At 39.2% G+C, this 19517-nt stretch overlaps 1 protein-coding gene across 1 annotated transcript in view; it reads right to left on the bottom strand.

Moving 5' to 3' along the window:
• Window positions 1-292: 292 nt before the first annotated feature.
• The window catches only part of ACTN2 (actinin alpha 2), a 69303-nt gene continuing 50078 nt past the window's right edge, over window positions 293-19517 (bottom strand). Inside the window, exons 13-21 of the mRNA XM_032681958.1 lie at window positions 15497-15605; window positions 14541-14681; window positions 13994-14176; window positions 12725-12859; window positions 12059-12238; window positions 11545-11691; window positions 4007-4072; window positions 2962-3120; window positions 293-1612 (exon numbers count right to left, since the gene is read on the bottom strand). Of these exons, the coding sequence (XP_032537849.1) occupies window positions 1454-1612; window positions 2962-3120; window positions 4007-4072; window positions 11545-11691; window positions 12059-12238; window positions 12725-12859; window positions 13994-14176; window positions 14541-14681; window positions 15497-15605 (1279 nt within the window). The 3' untranslated portion in view covers window positions 293-1453. The remainder of the gene's footprint in view (window positions 1613-2961; window positions 3121-4006; window positions 4073-11544; window positions 11692-12058; window positions 12239-12724; window positions 12860-13993; window positions 14177-14540; window positions 14682-15496; window positions 15606-19517) is intronic.

The following is a 19517-nucleotide window of genomic DNA, read 5'->3' on the forward strand; positions in this document are numbered from 1 at the left end:
TAGTGCCTAAGTCTCATGGAAATCAATCTAAGCTTGGAGTCTAACAAGCTATGGACATTTGTGCTCAGGTGACCTAAATGGAAACTCTCCCACTCATTCTGAGATCCACCTTTCTTCGTGAAACCATACCTGTCCCTGCAGCACATAGCGATTGTTGTTCGTGGAAACACAATGTATTGAAATGCACAACATACTTTTTTGAACTTTCAGCATGTGAAAACTCCTTTGATGTTCAGAAATGTTTCCAGTTCTTAGAGGGAACCACTAGATAATTGACAATGACAGAGTCTCATAAGGTTTTGAAAAGCAGACTTTATTTAATAGGCACATCATTGCTTTAATAGCACTGGGCTGCACAGCTCGCTTCACCATTTGTAAATGGTTTTTTTTGATTACATTGCATTTCCTCAGTGTCAGTAGGATTCAAGTAAAAAAGTTACTGCTTTTACTTCTCTATGACTTCTCAAGATGGAAAAAGAACAGTAAACAACTAGCACACAGGAGCAGAATGCAGACAGAACAGCCTGTGACTCAGTAGAAGACAAACTGAATTTTTTGCACTGAACAGTTAAAGCTGCAAGACAACCACACTACATTTGCTCAGATGGGAGTTTGCAATATGCAGGATAGAGATGAATGTTGCCCACTAATACATATAATAATGCATTCTTATACTGAGAAACAAATACTGTCCAACACAGACAAGAATGAGGGTTTCAAAACAGAACAGATCACATGAAATTAGCTTCCTTCTTATTTCTGATTATAAAAGTTGTACTCCCTCAGCTGTAAAAGTTAAAGGCCTAAAAGAAAAGTACTGCTTACAGAACTCTAAATCTGCAATTTAATCAGCTTTTCCCCCCTATATTACAATCCGTTGTGACAAAAGCATAGCATTCTGGATTATTTTTGTAATTAAGTAGTTTACTTGGTTGTTATATTTCTTCCCTGAAATACTGCATTTTAATATTTTATTAAATTCCACCGGTAGAAGCATACAAAATCAGAAATCATGAGAGGAAAATAGTATTGCTCTACAAAAGAAAAAAGCGTGACTTCTAACATACTTGTAGGAACATTGTAAAAGAAGCGCATATGGCATTGAAACATTTTGAAAATGGATAAATATTTTGTGAGTTTCAATGTTCTTATGTTTTACATTCTATTTTCTGAATGGATATTTTCAAAGTTATTATCTTGAGATTTTTTTAAATATATTTTAATATATTTTCTAGCATCATATAGGACAGACAACCTAAAACGAACAAGGCAGATATCTAGCGTGCTGCACACTTCAGTATACACCAGTTAGTTACTAGCACTTTACACTGATGGTACCCTACTGTGTTTGTAAAACTTGTTTTTAAATCAGCTTGTCAAAGCTTTTGAGAAGCAATCTGGGCAATAAGGTGGGTATTTTTAATGTCTACCATGAATGAGGCCAATTACAGAATCAGAGGTCGCTCTCTCCATACAGTGCTGATGAAAAAGAGGTGTAATCCAGAGCCCCAGGAACAGAGCCTGGGCCGGTGTACGGAGGCATTCTCTTGATGCAGTACTGAGCCTGCTCAGGAGGCAGTTCTCGGCGCAGCTCATCTGCCAGGATATAAGGCTGGGAAGGGGAAAAGCATTGACAAATTCAGTATGTATTCTTCAAAGACACAATATATTTTTTTTTCTGTAGCTGTGACTAATAAATTTGGACATCCTGCCTATTTTTCTGAGACCAGATATTTTCCCTGGTAAATTCCATCCCTAATTATGAGTTGAAGTGGACAAGTCTACCAACAAACTGATTAGGTCAAAATGCAGTCTCGGGGTATGTGACTGTGCACATTAGCTACCAAGCACTGTGCAGCCACGGGTAGGCTGCTATTGATACAGCTCATCCCGACATAGTCAGGATCTCAGAAGTGCACTACTGCCCCTTCTGCAGTGACAGGACAGACACAGATGGTTCCTGTTAGTTTCAAGATTCTAATATATGGTAGTGAAAGATGCATTATTGTTCTTAATGGTTTGCATTTATGATATGAGGGATACCCTCTGTTAACAGACTTGATGTTGCTTAAAATAGCAATGTAATGAAAACCATTTTTTCCTGAGACCTTTCCTGAGACCATCTTCCACATGAATTGCTGCTGAGTACATGTCTGGAATTCAAAATGTGGTCCACATTAACTGAGATCACAAAATCAATACAAACAGGCAGAATGAGAAAATCAATAGAGCGAGCTTGGGCAAATAGACCTGTGCTGCTGTGATCTCTCCTTTCTGCACAGCACAGGATTGGTTTCCTGGCAGCACTGTTTATGGCCCTGACTCCTCCAGAAGCTCTTGTGTTGCCATTATACACCCTCTCATCTTCATACACCACTCACCAGTGGATCTGGCAGTGGGCAGGAAAGTATACCAAATTCAGGAGCTTCCCCCACAAACCCTGTAACTAGGGCCTCCTCCTTCTGGCTCCTCCTGGGATAGGGGTACACCACATTGCATCGCCCTATTGAATGAGCTGTTTGGTCACAACATCGCATTAAAAAGTCACATTAGGTAAAGTCTTGTGCAACTGACTCAGGCTATGTTCCAGACGCCCAAACTTCACATTGAAACATCCAGACAACAGCATGAAAGGCAGAATGGGTTCCCCTCTAATCAAGGATGTTGTGTGGAAATAGCCTGATGTACAGTATATCCATTATACAGACCAACTGTCCAAGTCTTGTCTAAGATGTCTGATTTCGTGTTTGCTCTCTGGGATATGAGAATATATGGACCAAGCCTTGTATTCTGCACTCGTTTCAGGTAAGAATCTTGGTTCCAAGCAAGACAAAAAGGCAAGTGCTTTCTCTGAAGTTTTACAAACTGCAAACAAAGCTTCACTATTACTAAAAGGCTTGTATAAGAAGGGCTAGAGAGGAAAGCTGTTGAATCCTTACAGCCAGCAGCATGGTGACTGACCTTATCTGAAGCCAGGATTCTGAAGGAAGCTATCACTTGCTCAGCTGTGTCTGTGTCTGCCGTTTCTCTGGTCATGAAGTCAATGAAGGACTGGAAAGTGACGGTTCCTTGCCCATTAGGGTCAACCAGAGACATGATTCGGGCAAACTCAGCTTCACCCTTTCACAGAATTCAAAACAAAAAATGGTCACCGTAATATCAATCTCCAGCAGCCCAAACTTCTCACGAACCAGTCGGAACCACTGGTTCCTGACCCTTTAAAGCATTTTCCTGACTTAGGAACATAAACGTCAGAGTTGATGAAATTTGGGATCTTAAATGCCCACCCCTCTTTTGTAAAAAGGACTGTGCTTTTGAAAAATGTATCCTTTGTCCTAACTACCAAGTATGTACCTTTCAATTAACTGTCTCCAGTTTCTCTCCCTCCTACCCTCCCTCAATGCCTGTTTAATTTGTTTTAACTTAACACCTCATTTTCCACCTCTTCCTAAAACCATTGTAAATTTAGGTACCACATAGGAAGGTGAAACAATAGCCCAAGAAGCAGTGTACTTGCAGACCCACTGAACTAAGAGAGGGAACAATTCTGAAAATTTCGTGCCAAATACATGTCAATTTAACTAAGGATGATCATTTTGTTTGGGTGAATTTGGGAGGAAATTTTTAGAATAAGTAATTGAAGCAAAGAAAATGCAACTCCCAAAGCAAGTTTATGAAAATTAAACAGTAACAAACTCATTCTTCATCATGCAGATAGAAAAGTATAAGTTTTAAAAAAAATAATTTAGTAACTCCTAATTTCAACTTTTAAAGTTTCCTTAATTCAAAGAGCAATGCATTGGACCACAGAATATGGTTTTCAAGTGTCTAGTTTTAACTTCCCTTTTAACCACTTGAAGTTAGAGAAAAAACAAAGAAACAAGAAAATAATATCTCTTGTGTAATTATATTAGTATTCTGTCTATTTAAACAAGCTTTAGTGTTGCTGTGGTTAACATTATAGCTATAAGCAGAATCAGTTGACATTGTTTCTTAAAACTCATACCAAATCATAACCCATTGAAATTAAGCAAGCTCTGAAATCATCATGGTCCATCAATCCATTCTTCCTCTATTGACCAAAACAATGTAAGGAATATAGAAGGGAAGGTTTGAAGAATCCCAGGCAATTTCCAGAGAGATGACGAGTTTAGACCATTGGCATATTGGATCCAGTGCATGAACAGTATTCATTGATGTTGCCCAATCAGGTCACCAGAATCATCATCAGTTTTAGAGGAGGAAGAAGTAACTAACATATTACACACAGGAAACAGACATTTTCACCACAAAAAGTAACATCAGGAAAGGTCAGGGGAGAGACAAGGGAGAAGAGGAGATGAATGGGACAAGAATACAGAGAACACAACCATGGAAGACAAAGAGAAGAGCAAGGAGAAAAGTTTGTTACTAAACTAGTCAAACTCAGGAGATGCTCAAGCTGCCTCCCTGATATGAAATGTCTTTGAAAGGTTCTGCATGGAATCTGTAGTGGCTATAAGTATAGTAAAAAACAGTCATGTAATTCACTCCAAGGCCAGGGTAGGTGCATTATGAGAGCTGTTTGCTGACATATGGGAAATAAGTACAGGGATTTTCTTTCCGACTGCTGGCTGTCAAGACCTGGACTACAGCAGAGATGTGCATACTGGCTTAAAGGATGAGATTTACAAGACTTAGAAGGAGGTCAGTTGAAGTCCTTGTATAAAATGAGGTTGCTTATTTTCCAGGCAATAACATATCTTTGACATTCTGGACTGAAAGCTGAGTAAACATTAAATGGCATGATAGTAAGAAGGTAGCTGTTTCCTCTGTGCTGTGATATAATGCAGTGGTTTGGAGAGAATTGTATCATCCTCAATCTGGATAAAGCATAAGAGAACTTGTACTGAGTCCTAGGAAAGAAAAATTGGGAGAAGTCTGAGTGCAAGAAGCATAGGAGCTCCCCTGGGTATCTATCCAAATAAAACATCTCAAGCCAAGTAAAAGAAACAAACTGCATATAAACCACATAGAAAAATACAGCTCCAAGGGATGCTGACAGTCCATCTAATCCAGTTGTCTTCCCAGATATAGGATCTTTTCAAAGCATTATGACCAATAGACTGGAGTTTAAACACACAATCTCTCTGGCTATTATATTGGTCTGTTTGAAAACAGAATTAAATCAGTTTCCTCTACCTGCAGGTCATTTCCAACCTGTCCTAGACTGATGAGGCAGGCTTTAAATTCATCAGACTGTAGATTGTGAGATTCGTCCTAGCATCCCATCACAGGTCATGCATTTGGGAAGGTGAAAGGAAAGAAAGAAAAGTCACAGATCAGGTTAGTTGGTTAGTAGAGAACATTCTACTTTTCTATTAATAATCACATTTTTACAGAATTTCATGGAAATGTATGTCAGCATATTGCAATGAATTACCTGAAAAGTGTACATGTTTTGCAGTTGCATGCTTTAGTGTTTTTCTTAGTGAAAGAGGGTCCTCACTTCAACTAAAGAGTCAAAACTCTGCTTCCTCTACAGGGTTTGTTTTGGGTTTTATAAACATTTTTGCTGACAAGGCAGTTTTAGTTCTATTGAACTGCCATTTGCTTCCTTCATTTTCTATTGTCATGCAGGGTATGTGAGATGCAATAAAAATATCACTGAACCTGGGCAAAACATATTTTCCCACTCAATTACTATTCCTTCACTCTTGATTTGATAATATTACTTAACATAATATACATATCTCAAAAGAGAGAAGTACAAAATAAATTTTTAATTGGCAACTTATTTTCAGATATCTGTCTTCTTTAATAATCTATACATTCAGGTTTTGCTTTGAAAACTGATTTTAAAAAAGCCACATTGAATTCCAGGTTAAGTGGCTTCTAGTAACACCACATCAAACTGAACCAATTTTTTTTTTTTTGAACCAATACTTTTTTCTATTTTGCAGGTTAAAAAACTGCCACTAAATTCTTAAAAACAGACTGGCTTGTCTTTTTGTTCCTGTTCATACACAGTGCGTACTATCAGAGAGGTACTTTAGACTGAGTTAGCATAAATACAATTAAAAAGATGTTCTAAGATGAAAAATTATTACCCCTATTGATTTTACAGTCATTTTGGAAAAGATCCAAGTTTTTCTGTCTGCTACATATTTGCCTGCTAGATGAATAATTTATTTTTTAAAAATTTCTATATAGCTATGCATAAGTAAAATTATAGAAGTTTTAACAAATGCACTGGGCTTATTTAATATACTAATAGGATGAAGTGGTACTTTATTAAGTTAATAACACCATGCATTTTTTGAAATATCATGCTGTTATTGACTCCCTCTGTGTCAACATCCACCAGATCCATAAAGGGAAGATGAAAAATAACAGTGGGAAGTCAATGAAGAGAAAAAAAGCAAAGTTACAAATCTGGAGCAGCATTTAGTTAAAAGCCATAATCACCGTAAACTTTTTGTCCTTTAATATTTCCATTTTATAGGATAATTCCTGCTATAAAGCATTCAAAATGGCTTATTTTATCACTCTGAAAATGTTAATCTAGACTGGCTTAAAACTTTCAAAAACCATCCTGGAGACAGGCTATGGAAGGTCACAGCAGGGGTGAAGTTATTTCTAATTTACCTTATTTCTAAAGCTGAAGATACTATTTTGTGATTGCAAATAAAATGATCTAAAAATGGGAGCTAAGAGCCAAACACTGTCATCCATCTCTAGCAGCTGTTGGTAGAGGACTATGAGCTACTTGACTCCTCTGGGGAGTTGGTGGTCAGTGTGTGCATGAGCTCCCCATCCAGGCACACAGGGCAGTGAGAGTCATGCAAGAAGCAGCGAAGGGCAGATGGGAGTGAGAGGACAGCACATCTACCAAGAAACCATTTTCTTTAGGAGAGAAGTGCAGTGGTTGTGCTGGAGCTCAGAGCTGTCATCTGGTTAAGTGGGACTCCCTAGTGAGTGTCCAAGTAGTTGTGCCAAGTGCTATAGCAGATTCTCACATTCTTGTAGTGAAATTTTCTTTTCTAATCTCCATTGTATGTGACCTAAAAAGGCATATTTGCCTTAGCAGTATATCAGAGTTTCAAGGGATTCAGTAGCATTTTGTAATTAAGGCATAGAACAAGTCCATACAAAGGCTTTCTCATTTGGAAATAGCTCATGCTATTTATTTTTATTGTTTGTAGACCAACATTAGGCACTGAAATTCATTTTTTAAAGCATATAAATAACTTTGACTTGTTCATCTTTTCCTGCCAATACAAAGTAAAACAGTGAAAACTTACTTCATGTTTCATTATTAGTCCCCAGAAATCTTTTCCCTCCTCCTTGTGATTTATATTTGGCTTTATAAAACAAGTGAGCTTCTGAGTCAAACTAATCCATTCTTAAATACATCCTTCATTTTCCTGAATGCTAATTGACCTGCATAAGCCTGAATATATGGTTCCTTTAGTAGGGAGCTGTTGTTTTTCTTTTAGTAAAATATAGGGTGGTATGATGCTATTGTTCATCATGCAGACCTCCTACTTGAAATCTGTAGTTTGCACAAAAATCAATAGTAGAATATGTTAGCAGCCATTAGGATATTGCAGGCAGAGCAGCTGCAGATATTTTCTCACATACTTCACAATCTTATTTAGAATTTACTAAATATACTGAATATGAAAAAGGAATCCCTCCATAAAAAGACTTCAAAACCAGTGACTGACAATGTGTCTCTGTGGTGTCCCAATTTGGCTGCATACCATTATTCAGCATCATTTTGAACACTTCTAAGCTGCTTCTGTGATTCAGACATTGTGTCCCACTTTCTCTTTTTCAGTCTGTGCAGTCACATTAAGGAAGGAAATAGCAGCACTGCTAAAGATTTATATTTATACCTACAACTAGACTGTGCCCTCAGGCACAGCCTCCAGCAAGGAGTAATGGGAAAGCAGCGGCATCCTCAGGAATAACCTCTGGGGTACCAGCGTGTGTACCTGCCTGTTGGAAACACAAGAGGGCTGCCCCCTTGACCCAAGGGAGAGAGCATATTTACCACTTGCCTTTACAAAGGTGACAGAAACAGGACTCTTCCTGCCCTTGTAATTCTTAGAAGCATGGTGCCCACTTAAGCCATTTTGAGAATCTGGGACATACAGCCCCGCCCCAAAAAAAAGTTTTAAAATGCTGAAGAGCTTTCTTTCAAATATTTGAGATGTAGAAGACATTTAAAACTATTCACCCAATTTTTTAGCTCTCTGTCAAAGGATTAAAAAGTCCAGAATTAAGCTACATAATGGATTATGAACTGTAAGATTTTTATTTTTTTAATACAGTCTTCCTGGGGAGGAAGACAGAGGTTCCTTCCACAGATTTATAAGCAAAGGATGTTGTTCCTAGAAGCAATCTATAAAACGTTAGATTTATGTATACCCAAAAAACGTTCTTTAAAATGAGGAAGGGAGTACTCTGCCTATTAGTACTTTGCTGACATCCTCAACACAGACTGAGAGTCAGACATTAAGAAATGTTTTAAATTGGAGAAATGCCACAGAAGTCAGAGCTATAGCATGCATAAATGATTCTATTGTGCTTAGATATTTAAAGCCTCCTTGTCAGAGATAGTATTAATTTTCAGGATCCTCTCTGTCTATTCATCCTTGTGAACGGCAGTCCAATTCTTTCAGAGTATTTTTTAAACTGCATCAGGCATTCAGATATGCTGCTAAGTGCAACAAAATTTTTACATATAGTGTTAAGTCCATCTGACATGGAAAAGACAGTATTTTTCATGTTAGTGCTTACTTTCAGATAATCCAGTTTAATCTTCATTTCTATTTAAGGAAATCAAGACCATAAAAGAATCCATTACTGCCTTCTCTGTCTAAATTCCAAGTTTAAAGTCTTCATTATTTTGTGTAAGCTGACATAACTCTGAAGCACCCTAAGTTTCCTTTATTCACCAAGACCAAAGATTCATGCGTGCAAGGACATAGGAAAGACAGAAAAATGAAAATTGAGCCTGCCTTTCTCAAACATGTTTGTTCAATATCTCCTTCTAGCCTGTGTAGATTGAGTTGCATCTGTCCATTAAGTAACACTGTAATTTAATCCGTATAAGCTTCTCTTTTATCAGTGTTTCTACTATCTGTCCCCTGCAGAAAGCCTGGCTTGATGGCTGAGTGGTTTTAGAGCTTACCTTCTTCCTTTCTTTAACTTGCATTATGCTACAGAGAATATAATTGTTACACTGTCAGAAGTCCTCCTAGACTAGTTTCCCATGTCTGATGCTGACAGAAGGGGTCCACTAAAGAGGGCATTTGCAAAAGGGTCTTTCCCTTTACGTAATCCTTCCAGACCTCTCTTGTAAGGCCGTTGGATTATATCTGAAATGAGGGAAGGCAAGGTCTACAGCTAAACTTGCAGTCCAGGCCCAGGTTATTGAGGCCATAGAAACAAATGAGTATGAATCATGAATGATAGATGAATTATCTGTCTCCTTACACCTCTGACCCAGCCACTCAGGCTTCCTGCAACAGAAGCCAGGGCAGAAGGAGCACAGCCTGAAGCCATGAATCATTATAGCCTGAGGAAAGGAGACAGTCGGGAATAGGTAAGAATCTAGGAGATGGGAAGCAATTTTTGTGTTACACATTATTGTTGTAGCCCATCTCCAGTGTGCTGCCAGCTGTGTGACATGACCACCCTCTTCTGGGTCACGCAGACTTTCTTAAGGCCTTGTTCTATTGTATCCTTTGATATCTCAGTCTTATTGTATCTGCAAAGCCTAAAAATCCATAACAATAGGGACGGTTGGTGTATGATTTAGCTTTGCCCTTCAAGACATTGTGAGGCACCAAGAGATGGCCATAGTATCTCCTCAGCCACTAAACCAGCCTTGCTGCAAGTGTGCCAGAGAACTCATCTGTGAACTACAGAGGTACAGGGATCCTACAAATAGCCATCCAGTGTAAGATATACCAGGATTCAGTCACCCTGCTTCCTTGTTTTTAGGGAGCTGTCAAGTGTTTGTGCAAAGTCCCTGTTTTCCTTTAATGAGGTCTCTCAAATACTGGCGTGTAATTTATCCAGGCCTGGTACTCTGTCTGCTTTTAATAGCTCTAATTGCTCAGTTATCTGCTCCAGTGCATTGGGAAAGCCATTTAGTATGCTACATCCTTCCACCCCAGAAAACTTATCTCTGTTTCTGTGATGTTATCTTCTGCTTCCTTAGAAAATACAAAAAAAAAAAAAGAATTAGGCTGCACTAGGATCACATTAAGATTTTTCCATAAAATCCATTCCTGGTTCCTGTGTAGCTAAACTTCCTTATGCTTGCATGTTTCTTCAGAAAGCAGAGGTTTGGCAATTCTGTTCTTCTTTCTAAACAGTTAAGGGTATTCTAAACAATTTTTAGCAAACTAAGACTGTCAGTACCCAATGGATATCAAATGCAAGTGCAGGTATGGGTAACCAGTTGGAGTAGAGCTGGACAAACAGGATGTAAGGGAAAAGAAAGTGGCATTTTGCTATAGCCTGAAATGATTTGAAGAAGCTGACTCACATGATAACAGAATATAAGTCAAAAGTTATGCACAGACTGCTAAGTACAGCAATCCGTACCGGTAAAAAGATAACAGCTCGATGCTGCATTATGGTAACTTTTTTCAGTACGTGAACTGCGAACTTGGTTTTGAAGGTGGGTTCAAGCGAGCACAGAGCCATCAAAGCTCTATGTACAGATAGTTCTCCAGGTGGGAATGTCAGATCCCTATCTGCATTGTGCCTGCTATTGTGTCTATTAGTGGTTTATCTTTTTAACCCTCTGACCATGAATACCACATAACTTACAGAGGTAAGTTTCTTCACAGTAGTGTTTTCCTTCCTACTTTTTTATTCATCAATATTTAGATAAGTGAAAAAAATAACAGCCTGTTATTTCCCATACGCAGCCAGAAAAATAAAGGATATTCCTGGACAGCTATCAGTGCCCCAGTTATATTTCCTACAAATATATTTCTAGGGACGTAACTTGTGATTCAAAAAAACCAAACCTGTAATCCAGATTACAGCTTAATTTAATGAGATGTAAGCAAACAGCAAGTACATAGAACATGCTGTACTATCTTAAAATAAAGGGCATGTTACTAGCCAAAACACACAGATTTATTCAGCTCTAGTTGTTATTTGAACAAATACTAAACCATATTAGCAGAACTATAATTCTGCATTACATTTAAAGAGTAAAAATTAATCTTTAATTTATCTGTACAATGCTATTAGGTCGTGTGGGTCCCTGAGCAACCTGACCTAGCGAGTGTCATCCCTGCCCAAGGTGGGGGGTGGAAATAGATGATCCTTAAGGTCCCTTCCAACCCAAGCCATTCTATGACTTTATAAGGCTATAAATTCTTTCTTAACTGATCTTTTTGTTCTCCTTTAAAAAGAGCCCATTGCTACTGCATTTGCAGTTTTTTAAAAAGGCTTACATTTGGAATGAAAAGAAACTCACTTTAAGGAAGAATAAAGATTGCAAGTTGAGAAAAAGCAGGAGTACTGTACCCTGTCAAAATGATTGAATGATGCTCTGAAGTCATTCATTTGTTCCTGGGTGATACCCTTGGCATCTCTTGTGAGGATCTGAGTCTCAACCTCGTTGATAGTTCGAGCAATGGTGGTAAGTAGAAGCTCCCATCCAACACGGATGTGCTATGAGAGAGAAAATACTTATTTATTACAGAATCAAATATATTCTTCTAAGGGTATAAAAAGTACAATAAGAAAAAAATCAACTCCAAGTATTTATGTGATACATTTTCCATACCACTAACTCTGTATTATGACCAAGGATCCTTAAAAATAAAAATGGCCTTCAGAAAAATACAGAACTCATTTCTAAAATGGGTACTTCTTCACTAAAAGTGAAAATAAATGAAAATAAAACAAGTCTTATGAGATTATCATAAAACCTGCCAAATTTCATCATTTGTGGCAGTACCTTCGTATCAGGGACGGTAGTTACACAGCAGAAGAGGGCAGAATAAACTAACAAGTACAAAAGGGAGTAAATGTCTACCTCCATAGTATAGTTGGTGTGCTTGTTGTCAAACACCAAGGCTTCTTGTATAAGCTGATGATCTCCTTCCAGTTTGTCAATGTTGTGTTTATAATTAATGATATTGTGCTCATATTGCTTCAGCTGATTCATCTGGTCCTCCAAAGGCCCTGTCATTTCAATAGAACTGCGGGCGATTTCCTGTCAGAAGAAACAAAGACACCCCCAGGTCCCACAAAATTTGAGCTTCATATTTGCTAATTTGACCAACTTTAACATAAATGCATTGTATTTTCATACTAAGAAGCAATAGTAATAAAACATTCATATAGTGGAGATGAGAAATTTTGCCATAGAAAACACATTTCAAAAGAAATGTGGCACATTTATATCTGGAGTCAACACTGAGACCCCAGTGATCTTAGTATCTTTTCTACAAAAAGCAGAAGCTAAACAGTAATTGTTTAGTGATTGATTTTTCAGAGCTGAATCTCCTGCTCACCATTAAGGTACCACTTGTACAAGCTTCCACAGTTTTAAAAATCAGCTTAACAGGTGCTAAATATTTCAGGATCAAACACCTGGTAAACTATCATGGACTTTGCTGTTGCCCTGTATATAAAGTAGAGATAAAAAAATTATAAACCGCTTTGTTCATCAGCTTCTGCATGAGAGTCTGACACGCACTTCCATCTTGGTCTGGATCCATGGCCCGATGACATTGGCCTGAGCGGCAAACTGGCGACGCAAGCGCTCGTTGGCGTGTTGGCGGGCTAATTCCTCCTGCAAGGATTGATCCCTCTGGGGCACCAGCTGCTTCACCTGTTACAGTGGGAAAGTACTAAATGTGAGTAGGCACAATCGAACAGTTTAAAAATAAATGGAACAAATAAGTCTGCAGTGACTTCAGACTATTGGTCTGAAGGTCGATATCAGAAGAACAAGCCAGAATCATGATTACTCTTTTATTAACAAATTCTTTGCTAACATACGAAATTGATAACATGGTCTTGGGCAGCCTGACGAGACAGACTGAAACGGAGAGGGAAGAAATTCTCACCTCTGGCTGGATTCAAGTTCAAGACAATTATTTCACTTGAACTGCTGTTGAGCAGTTACTTTGTTTTTCTTTTGAAATATGGGTGATTTTACAATCTCTAAGTAATTGTTCTAAGAACAGCTGGTGCAAATCATTTTATTTGAGCACAGCCATTATGATAGTATGAGACATGTTCTGTCCATCATGTGTATCTGAAGGTCTCTAATTCATTGCAAATGCTTTTGTTTGGCTTACCCTTCTGAATTGCCCAGGGAGATTCTGGCCTTAGTCCTTACTGCTTGGTTTTTATAACCCATTGAGGGTGTGTTCTTGTCCATGTAAGTTTATGTAATTCTACACTCTACACAATAATGTACCTTCAGCACATTATCTGTCTTGGTTCCTAATTAAATAAAGTTTGTGGGAATGCTCTAGGTGCCTCTCTTTAATCCCTCTCCAGGAATTTTCAATTGCCAATACCAATTTCAGTCTAATTGGATGGAACATTAATGGTCCCAAAAATGCTAATTTTATATAACATTTGTGAAAAGCAGCATCTGGGTAGAAGAGACACACATGCTACTGTTTATACTAAGAGAAAAAATATAATAATTTTATGTCCTTTTAACAGCACACCTTGGCCAGCCACCAGCTCTGCATTAGCCTGAACACATGTTTCTCTTGCCCCACTAAAAGCCAAGGAGGACATAGGTAATACTGAGTGACGGGAGCAAGGGATATTGTGAAGCGAGCCTGGCAAACATAAAGGATTGCATAAGGTACCGTAGAAAGTTCATTCTGGCATCTGATGATCTAGAATAATTTAGAGACTTATTTTAAAGTTCTCTGAATATTCTCAGTATTCCTAAACTAGAACACTGTGTTACAATGTCCTTTATGTATTTAGCATACATTACCTTTTCCCACTTGCTGCGAATCTCATCAACAGTAACAGTGCTGTAAGGATTGGTTGCACTTATTCTCATGCTATAACTCTGGATAACTTTTTCAACTTCATTCTGGATCGACAGTATGGCCTGTCTTTCACCATCTGCCTCTGGCAAAGTTGCTTTAAATTGATCGTGTGCAGAGATCAAACTCTAAAATCAGAAACAGAGGGGGAAACCATGAAAACTTTAACATTTCTTCCAACATCTGAAACATCTGCTGTAAATAAGCACAGCTCCTCTCTCAGCCTCTCAAACATCCTGTCTACATGTATCTGTAGATACAGGAAATAACACATTTAGGTACATTCACAAAACAGCCCTCAAGGACTTTATCAGGACCATTGTTTCATACCAGCAAAGACCTCTATTTATAATAGAGCGGACATGGCCCATCACAAAGAAAATGTCAAGACAGATATGGGTATTTTTCTTACAAGTGTTCTACTCTCCCAGAAGGAAAATCTTCCTTTCTTGTTTTCCCTATGACTCTAAGCAAAAAAAAAACACCATTTACCTGAATTTCCTCTATACTATGAACAATAAACATGTCCTGTAGGTCTTCCATAGCACCTTCCATCCAGTTGTTGAAAGGAGCAGCTCTTTTGGCAAACTCCAGGTGAAGCTGATCGATTGTTTCGAGCAATTTCTCCGTCCTCTGTACAGGTTGGGCAAAGTACATTCCTTTGTTACTAGGGCAAGATCTAGCTCCACATAACACATACCCACCCATGCACAAAGTCATGCCTTGTCTTTTCAAAAGCATTTGATTGCATTGACTGATTTCACCACCTGCTTTGAGGATTCCCACTCAAGGCAATAGGACTAATTGCAGTAAAGATACTCTCATATCTAACACATTAAAAGGGGTGAATGTATGCCTTTGAAGTATAACTACTGATATTTTAAGTATTTTTGTTGGGATCTATCTGCAAATGAATTAAAATCTGCTAATCTTGATTTAGTAAATTTAGTAATTTCTTGTAAGTACAAAAAGGAAGAGTTAGACATATGTTTTCCACTTTGGCATACGTGTATGTGACTTCCTCTTTTCCTAAGAAACAAGGTTTTGGAAAGTAACTCAGTGCTTTGGAATACTTACTACGAAAAAATTAACCCACTGCTGGCCAGATAAGTATGCAAGACTGCAAATTCAGACAAGGATGAAAAGGTATGTAACCAATGGCTTTTGTTAGCCGTGCTGGACATCAAATTCCCACAGAGTGGTGCTACAAACTACATGCCACTTATTGCTGCTTTAGAAGTATCCCTGGCAGCTGAGTACTCTCAAGTCTGCTCTGAGCAATCCTATCTGTTTGCAAATGAAATCACACAAAGATGAAATGGAGATCTGAGGAAAGGGTTTGGATTCCAAAGTGGATGCTCAATGGCACCATTTCCAGATCTGAAATAAATGGTTCATTTCCCCCTCCCTGCCTCAGCTGAGCTGCTGATTGTTGTTATACGGTTTACCTCCAGTGCCTCTCTCCTTTTCTGAGTGAGTGTTCCCAGGCTGTCCCATTGGTCGCATATCTTTTGGCATCTATCATTGACACTTGCAGCATCGTGGTAGTCTAGTTCACTAAGAAAGAGTGAAGACAAAAATCTGTGTGACTTTCTGAAAGACAGGAGCAGTTGCCTGTTCACATTTCCACTGGCCCTCAGTAATTCTTCCCCTCTTTTTTTGCAATATTTCTCCTCAAGGCAAGCAAGTGTTGCAGTATAGGAATGTGTGATCTAGACATTCAGCATTTCAAGAAGCACAGCACAGGATCAAGATCAATCTCCTCTGTTGTGAGAAAAATCAAGTATCCATCTGTGACATCCAGGTATTAAAGACAATTAAGGTGTCTAAGCATCTTTATCTTACCTATTCCTGTGGCACAAGCAATTTGATCTCCCAAAGACCATCATGCTCTAGTCTGAGTGTTTATCAAGTTTCTGAAGATTGGTACAGTTTTAAATGAATTGGCCTGAAATATATATTTTGTTCTAAATAATCCAATGATCCTTTCAATCCTTTTATGCTCTGAAAATATTTAATTGAGAAATATACCTCAGGTTCATTCAAAGCATAATCTATCTCACAGGCCTGGCAATACTAATAGGGGCTGCCCAGATCTGGGACACAGAGAGCAATTTTCATCTTCCTTTTCAGGAACTCCCCACAGAGCTACACCACAGAACTGGCTAGTTCAGAGACCAGGGATCTTCAGACCCACATATGCCACCAGCATGAATCAGCAGTTACCATTCCTTTTTCACCTACTTAATAGGCTTATATTATCCTGATAGAAAGAACTTACTATTGTGCCTGAGACTGGAATAAATTTTTAAGGTTCTGTACTGAGATTCTGCACTGAGTCTGCCTCAAACTGAATTTTTGATTTTGGTGGCAGATAATACCTATCCATAACACAATACATGTGTTTGACACTTTGAAAAGTCATTTTTATCAGTGTATCACCATCCACTGAATTCAGCTCTTGGCTGATCCTTGAGGACACTTTGCCCAGTACTAAGCATTGCAGAGATTGTGATTATGTGACACATGGCAATATGAATCTAAGATTTACTTTGAGGCTTGAGTAAGTCAGTAAATGTAGATAGAATTTTTTCCCTTTTTTTGAGTATTCTTCCCTACGCAATTTGCAAGAAGATTGTACAGATCACACTGCCAGTAACATAGAGAATCACAGAGGACAAAAGAGAATAGAGGCAGTTTTCCTCTGTGAAGCCACAGGCCAGAAGCCAGAAGCTCTGTAGGTCAGAGGCAGTGCTCATGCTTCCTCCACAGAACAAATTGATTTGGGATAAAGCTGAGAAGTATGTGAAACATTCTGTTTAAAAGAGGCTTCAGATGTTCTGCAATCAATTTACTGTTGAAAGTGAAGAATGGTAAAACAGGTAAAAATAAAATGCCATAACAGAATCACAGAAATACAGAATGGGTGAGGTTAGAAGGGACCACAGGGGGTCATCTGGTCCAACCTCCCTGCTGAAGCAGGGTAATCCAAGAGCACATTGCACAGAATTGCATCCTGCTGGTTCTTGAATATCTGCAGTAAAGAAGACTCAACCTCTCTGGACAATATATTCCAGTGCTCAGTTACCCTCACAGTAAAGAAATTCTTCCTCATACTCAGACGGAATTTCCTGTGACTCGGTTTCTGCCCTTTGCCTCTTGTCCTGTTGCTTGGCACCACTCAGGAGAACCTGGCTCCATCCTCTTGACACCCTCCCTTGCGATACTTAGAGACATTGATGAGGTCCCATCTCAGTTGTTTCTTCTCGAGGCTGAACTGGCTCAGCTCCCTCAGCCTTTCCTCACAAGAGAGATGCTCCAGTCCCCTAATCATCTTTGTAGCTGTCCGCTGGACCTGCTCCAGGAGCTCCACATCTCCCTTGTACTAAGGAGCCCAGAAAACTGGACACGGCACTCCAGATGTGGCCTTGCCAGGGCTGAGTAGAGGGGCAGGATCACCTTTCTCAACCTGCTGGGAATGCTCTTCCTAATGCACCCCCAGATACCATTGGCCTTCTTGGCCACCAGGGCACACTGCTGGCTCATGGACAGCTTATTGTCCACCAAGACTTCCAGATCCTTCTCTGCAGAGCTAGTTCCCAGCAGGTCAGCCCCCAGACTGTGCTGGTGCAGGGGATTATTCCTTCCCAGTTGCAGGACCCTGCATTTACCCTTGTTGAACTTCAGACAGTTCTGCTCTGCCTAATTCTCCAACCTGTCGAGGTCCTGCTGAAGGGCTGCACAGCCCTCTGGGATATTTACCCACTCCTCCCAACTTTGTGCCATCAGTGAACTTGCTAAGGAGGCATCTGCCCCTCTATCCAAGTCACTGATGAACAAGGTAAACAACTCTGGACCCAGTATTGACCCATGTGGGACACCACTAGTGACAGGAATCCAACTAGACGCTCTGCCACTGATTACAACCCCCTGGGATCTGCCATTCAGGCAGTTCTCAATCTACCTCACTGTCCACTCATCCAGTCCACACTTCCTGAGTTTGCCCATGAGGATGTTGTGAGAGAGTCTTGAAAGCCTTGCTGAAGTCAAGGCAGACAATATCCACTGCTCTCTCCTCATCCATCCAGGTAGTTGCCTCTTCATAGAAGGCAATCGGATTGGTCAAGCATGATTTACCTTACTTCTCTTGATCACCTTCTTATCTTCCATGTGGGTGGGCATGGTCTTCAGAATAAGACGCTCCATCACCTTTCCAAGGACTGAGGCAAGGCTGAGTGAGTGGTAGTTCCCCGAGTCCTCCTTCTTGCTCTTTTTGAAGACTGGGGTGACATTTGCTTTCTTCCAGTCCTCAGGCACCTCTCCTGATTACCATGGACTTTCAAAGACTATTGTGAGCGGCCTTGCTATGGTGTCCATCAGCTCCTTCAGCACTGATAAACTTGTAGGTGTCAAGTTTGCCTAGGTGTTCTATAACCCAATCCTCCTAACAATTTAGAAAAATAACAAAACCAACCCAAAATTGTGAAACTAAACTGTTATATGTACAGAGAAAGCTGCCAGCAAGTCATACTATAAAAAGGCTCCTCAATACAAAAATTTGCTTCCTCCTTTGGAGCAAGCCTTTTCATTAGCCTTCAAGGGATGCAACAAAAGCCATCTATCTGCTAAGAAATTTTAAGTCAGGAGCATGGAGTTTTGGATGAAAGAGGCTAAGATTTATTTTCCTGCTCTGAATTTTTGGCTGGAAGTTGGGTTTTTTTCATTATAGCATATTGAGATTATTAGATGATGTTCCTGAGAGAGCAAGTTTTATTTTTGCTTCAATGGATCGCTTATTTCCTTTTGTCGATTAGGGTAAGGGCAGGTCCTTCCATGAAAGTGAGGGACTGCTTTCCCTCACTAATTGGAGTTTAGCCAGCTCCAATCAAAGTCCTGGAAGGTAATGTGCCACATTCCTCCACCAGCTCTGCCAGGGAGGTTCAGTCATTGCCCATAAGATCTCTGCTATCCTATTTCTTCCAGGGATATGTTATGTGGACATCACAATAGGTAAGAGAATAACATCAAAACAACTTTTAAAAAGGGCACCAGTGGATCAAAAATTGTAAGTTAGATTACCAAGTGGCATTAGTGTAGCTCCACTACCCCTCTGGGCCTGCTGTTGTTTACTTCAAATAAGTGTATTATATGTGTCACAGAACATTTTTCTGTTCAAAGAACAGAAAGTTCAAAGTTCTGTTCAAAGAAAGAAATAACTCATAAGAGACTAATTGCTTGGAAATAAAACACGGGCTTACATTCCTTGCCCTACTAATTTTTATATCTCTCTCAACATTAAAGAGACTAGATTTCAGATTTTGTAAAAAGTTTTGCTTTGCAGTACATGAAGTACTGCTGCATATGTGTTTCAGACCTTCTAAGAGAACATTAATTTCTATTTGTTTGGTCATTTGAAATCTACAGCCTTGGGAATTATTAAGTTATTCCTATTGTTCTTACTAGTAATTC

Source organism: Chiroxiphia lanceolata, chromosome 3 (genome assembly GCF_009829145.1).
Source record: "Chiroxiphia lanceolata isolate bChiLan1 chromosome 3, bChiLan1.pri, whole genome shotgun sequence".
NCBI classification, from domain to species: Eukaryota; Metazoa; Chordata; class Aves; order Passeriformes; family Pipridae; genus Chiroxiphia; species Chiroxiphia lanceolata.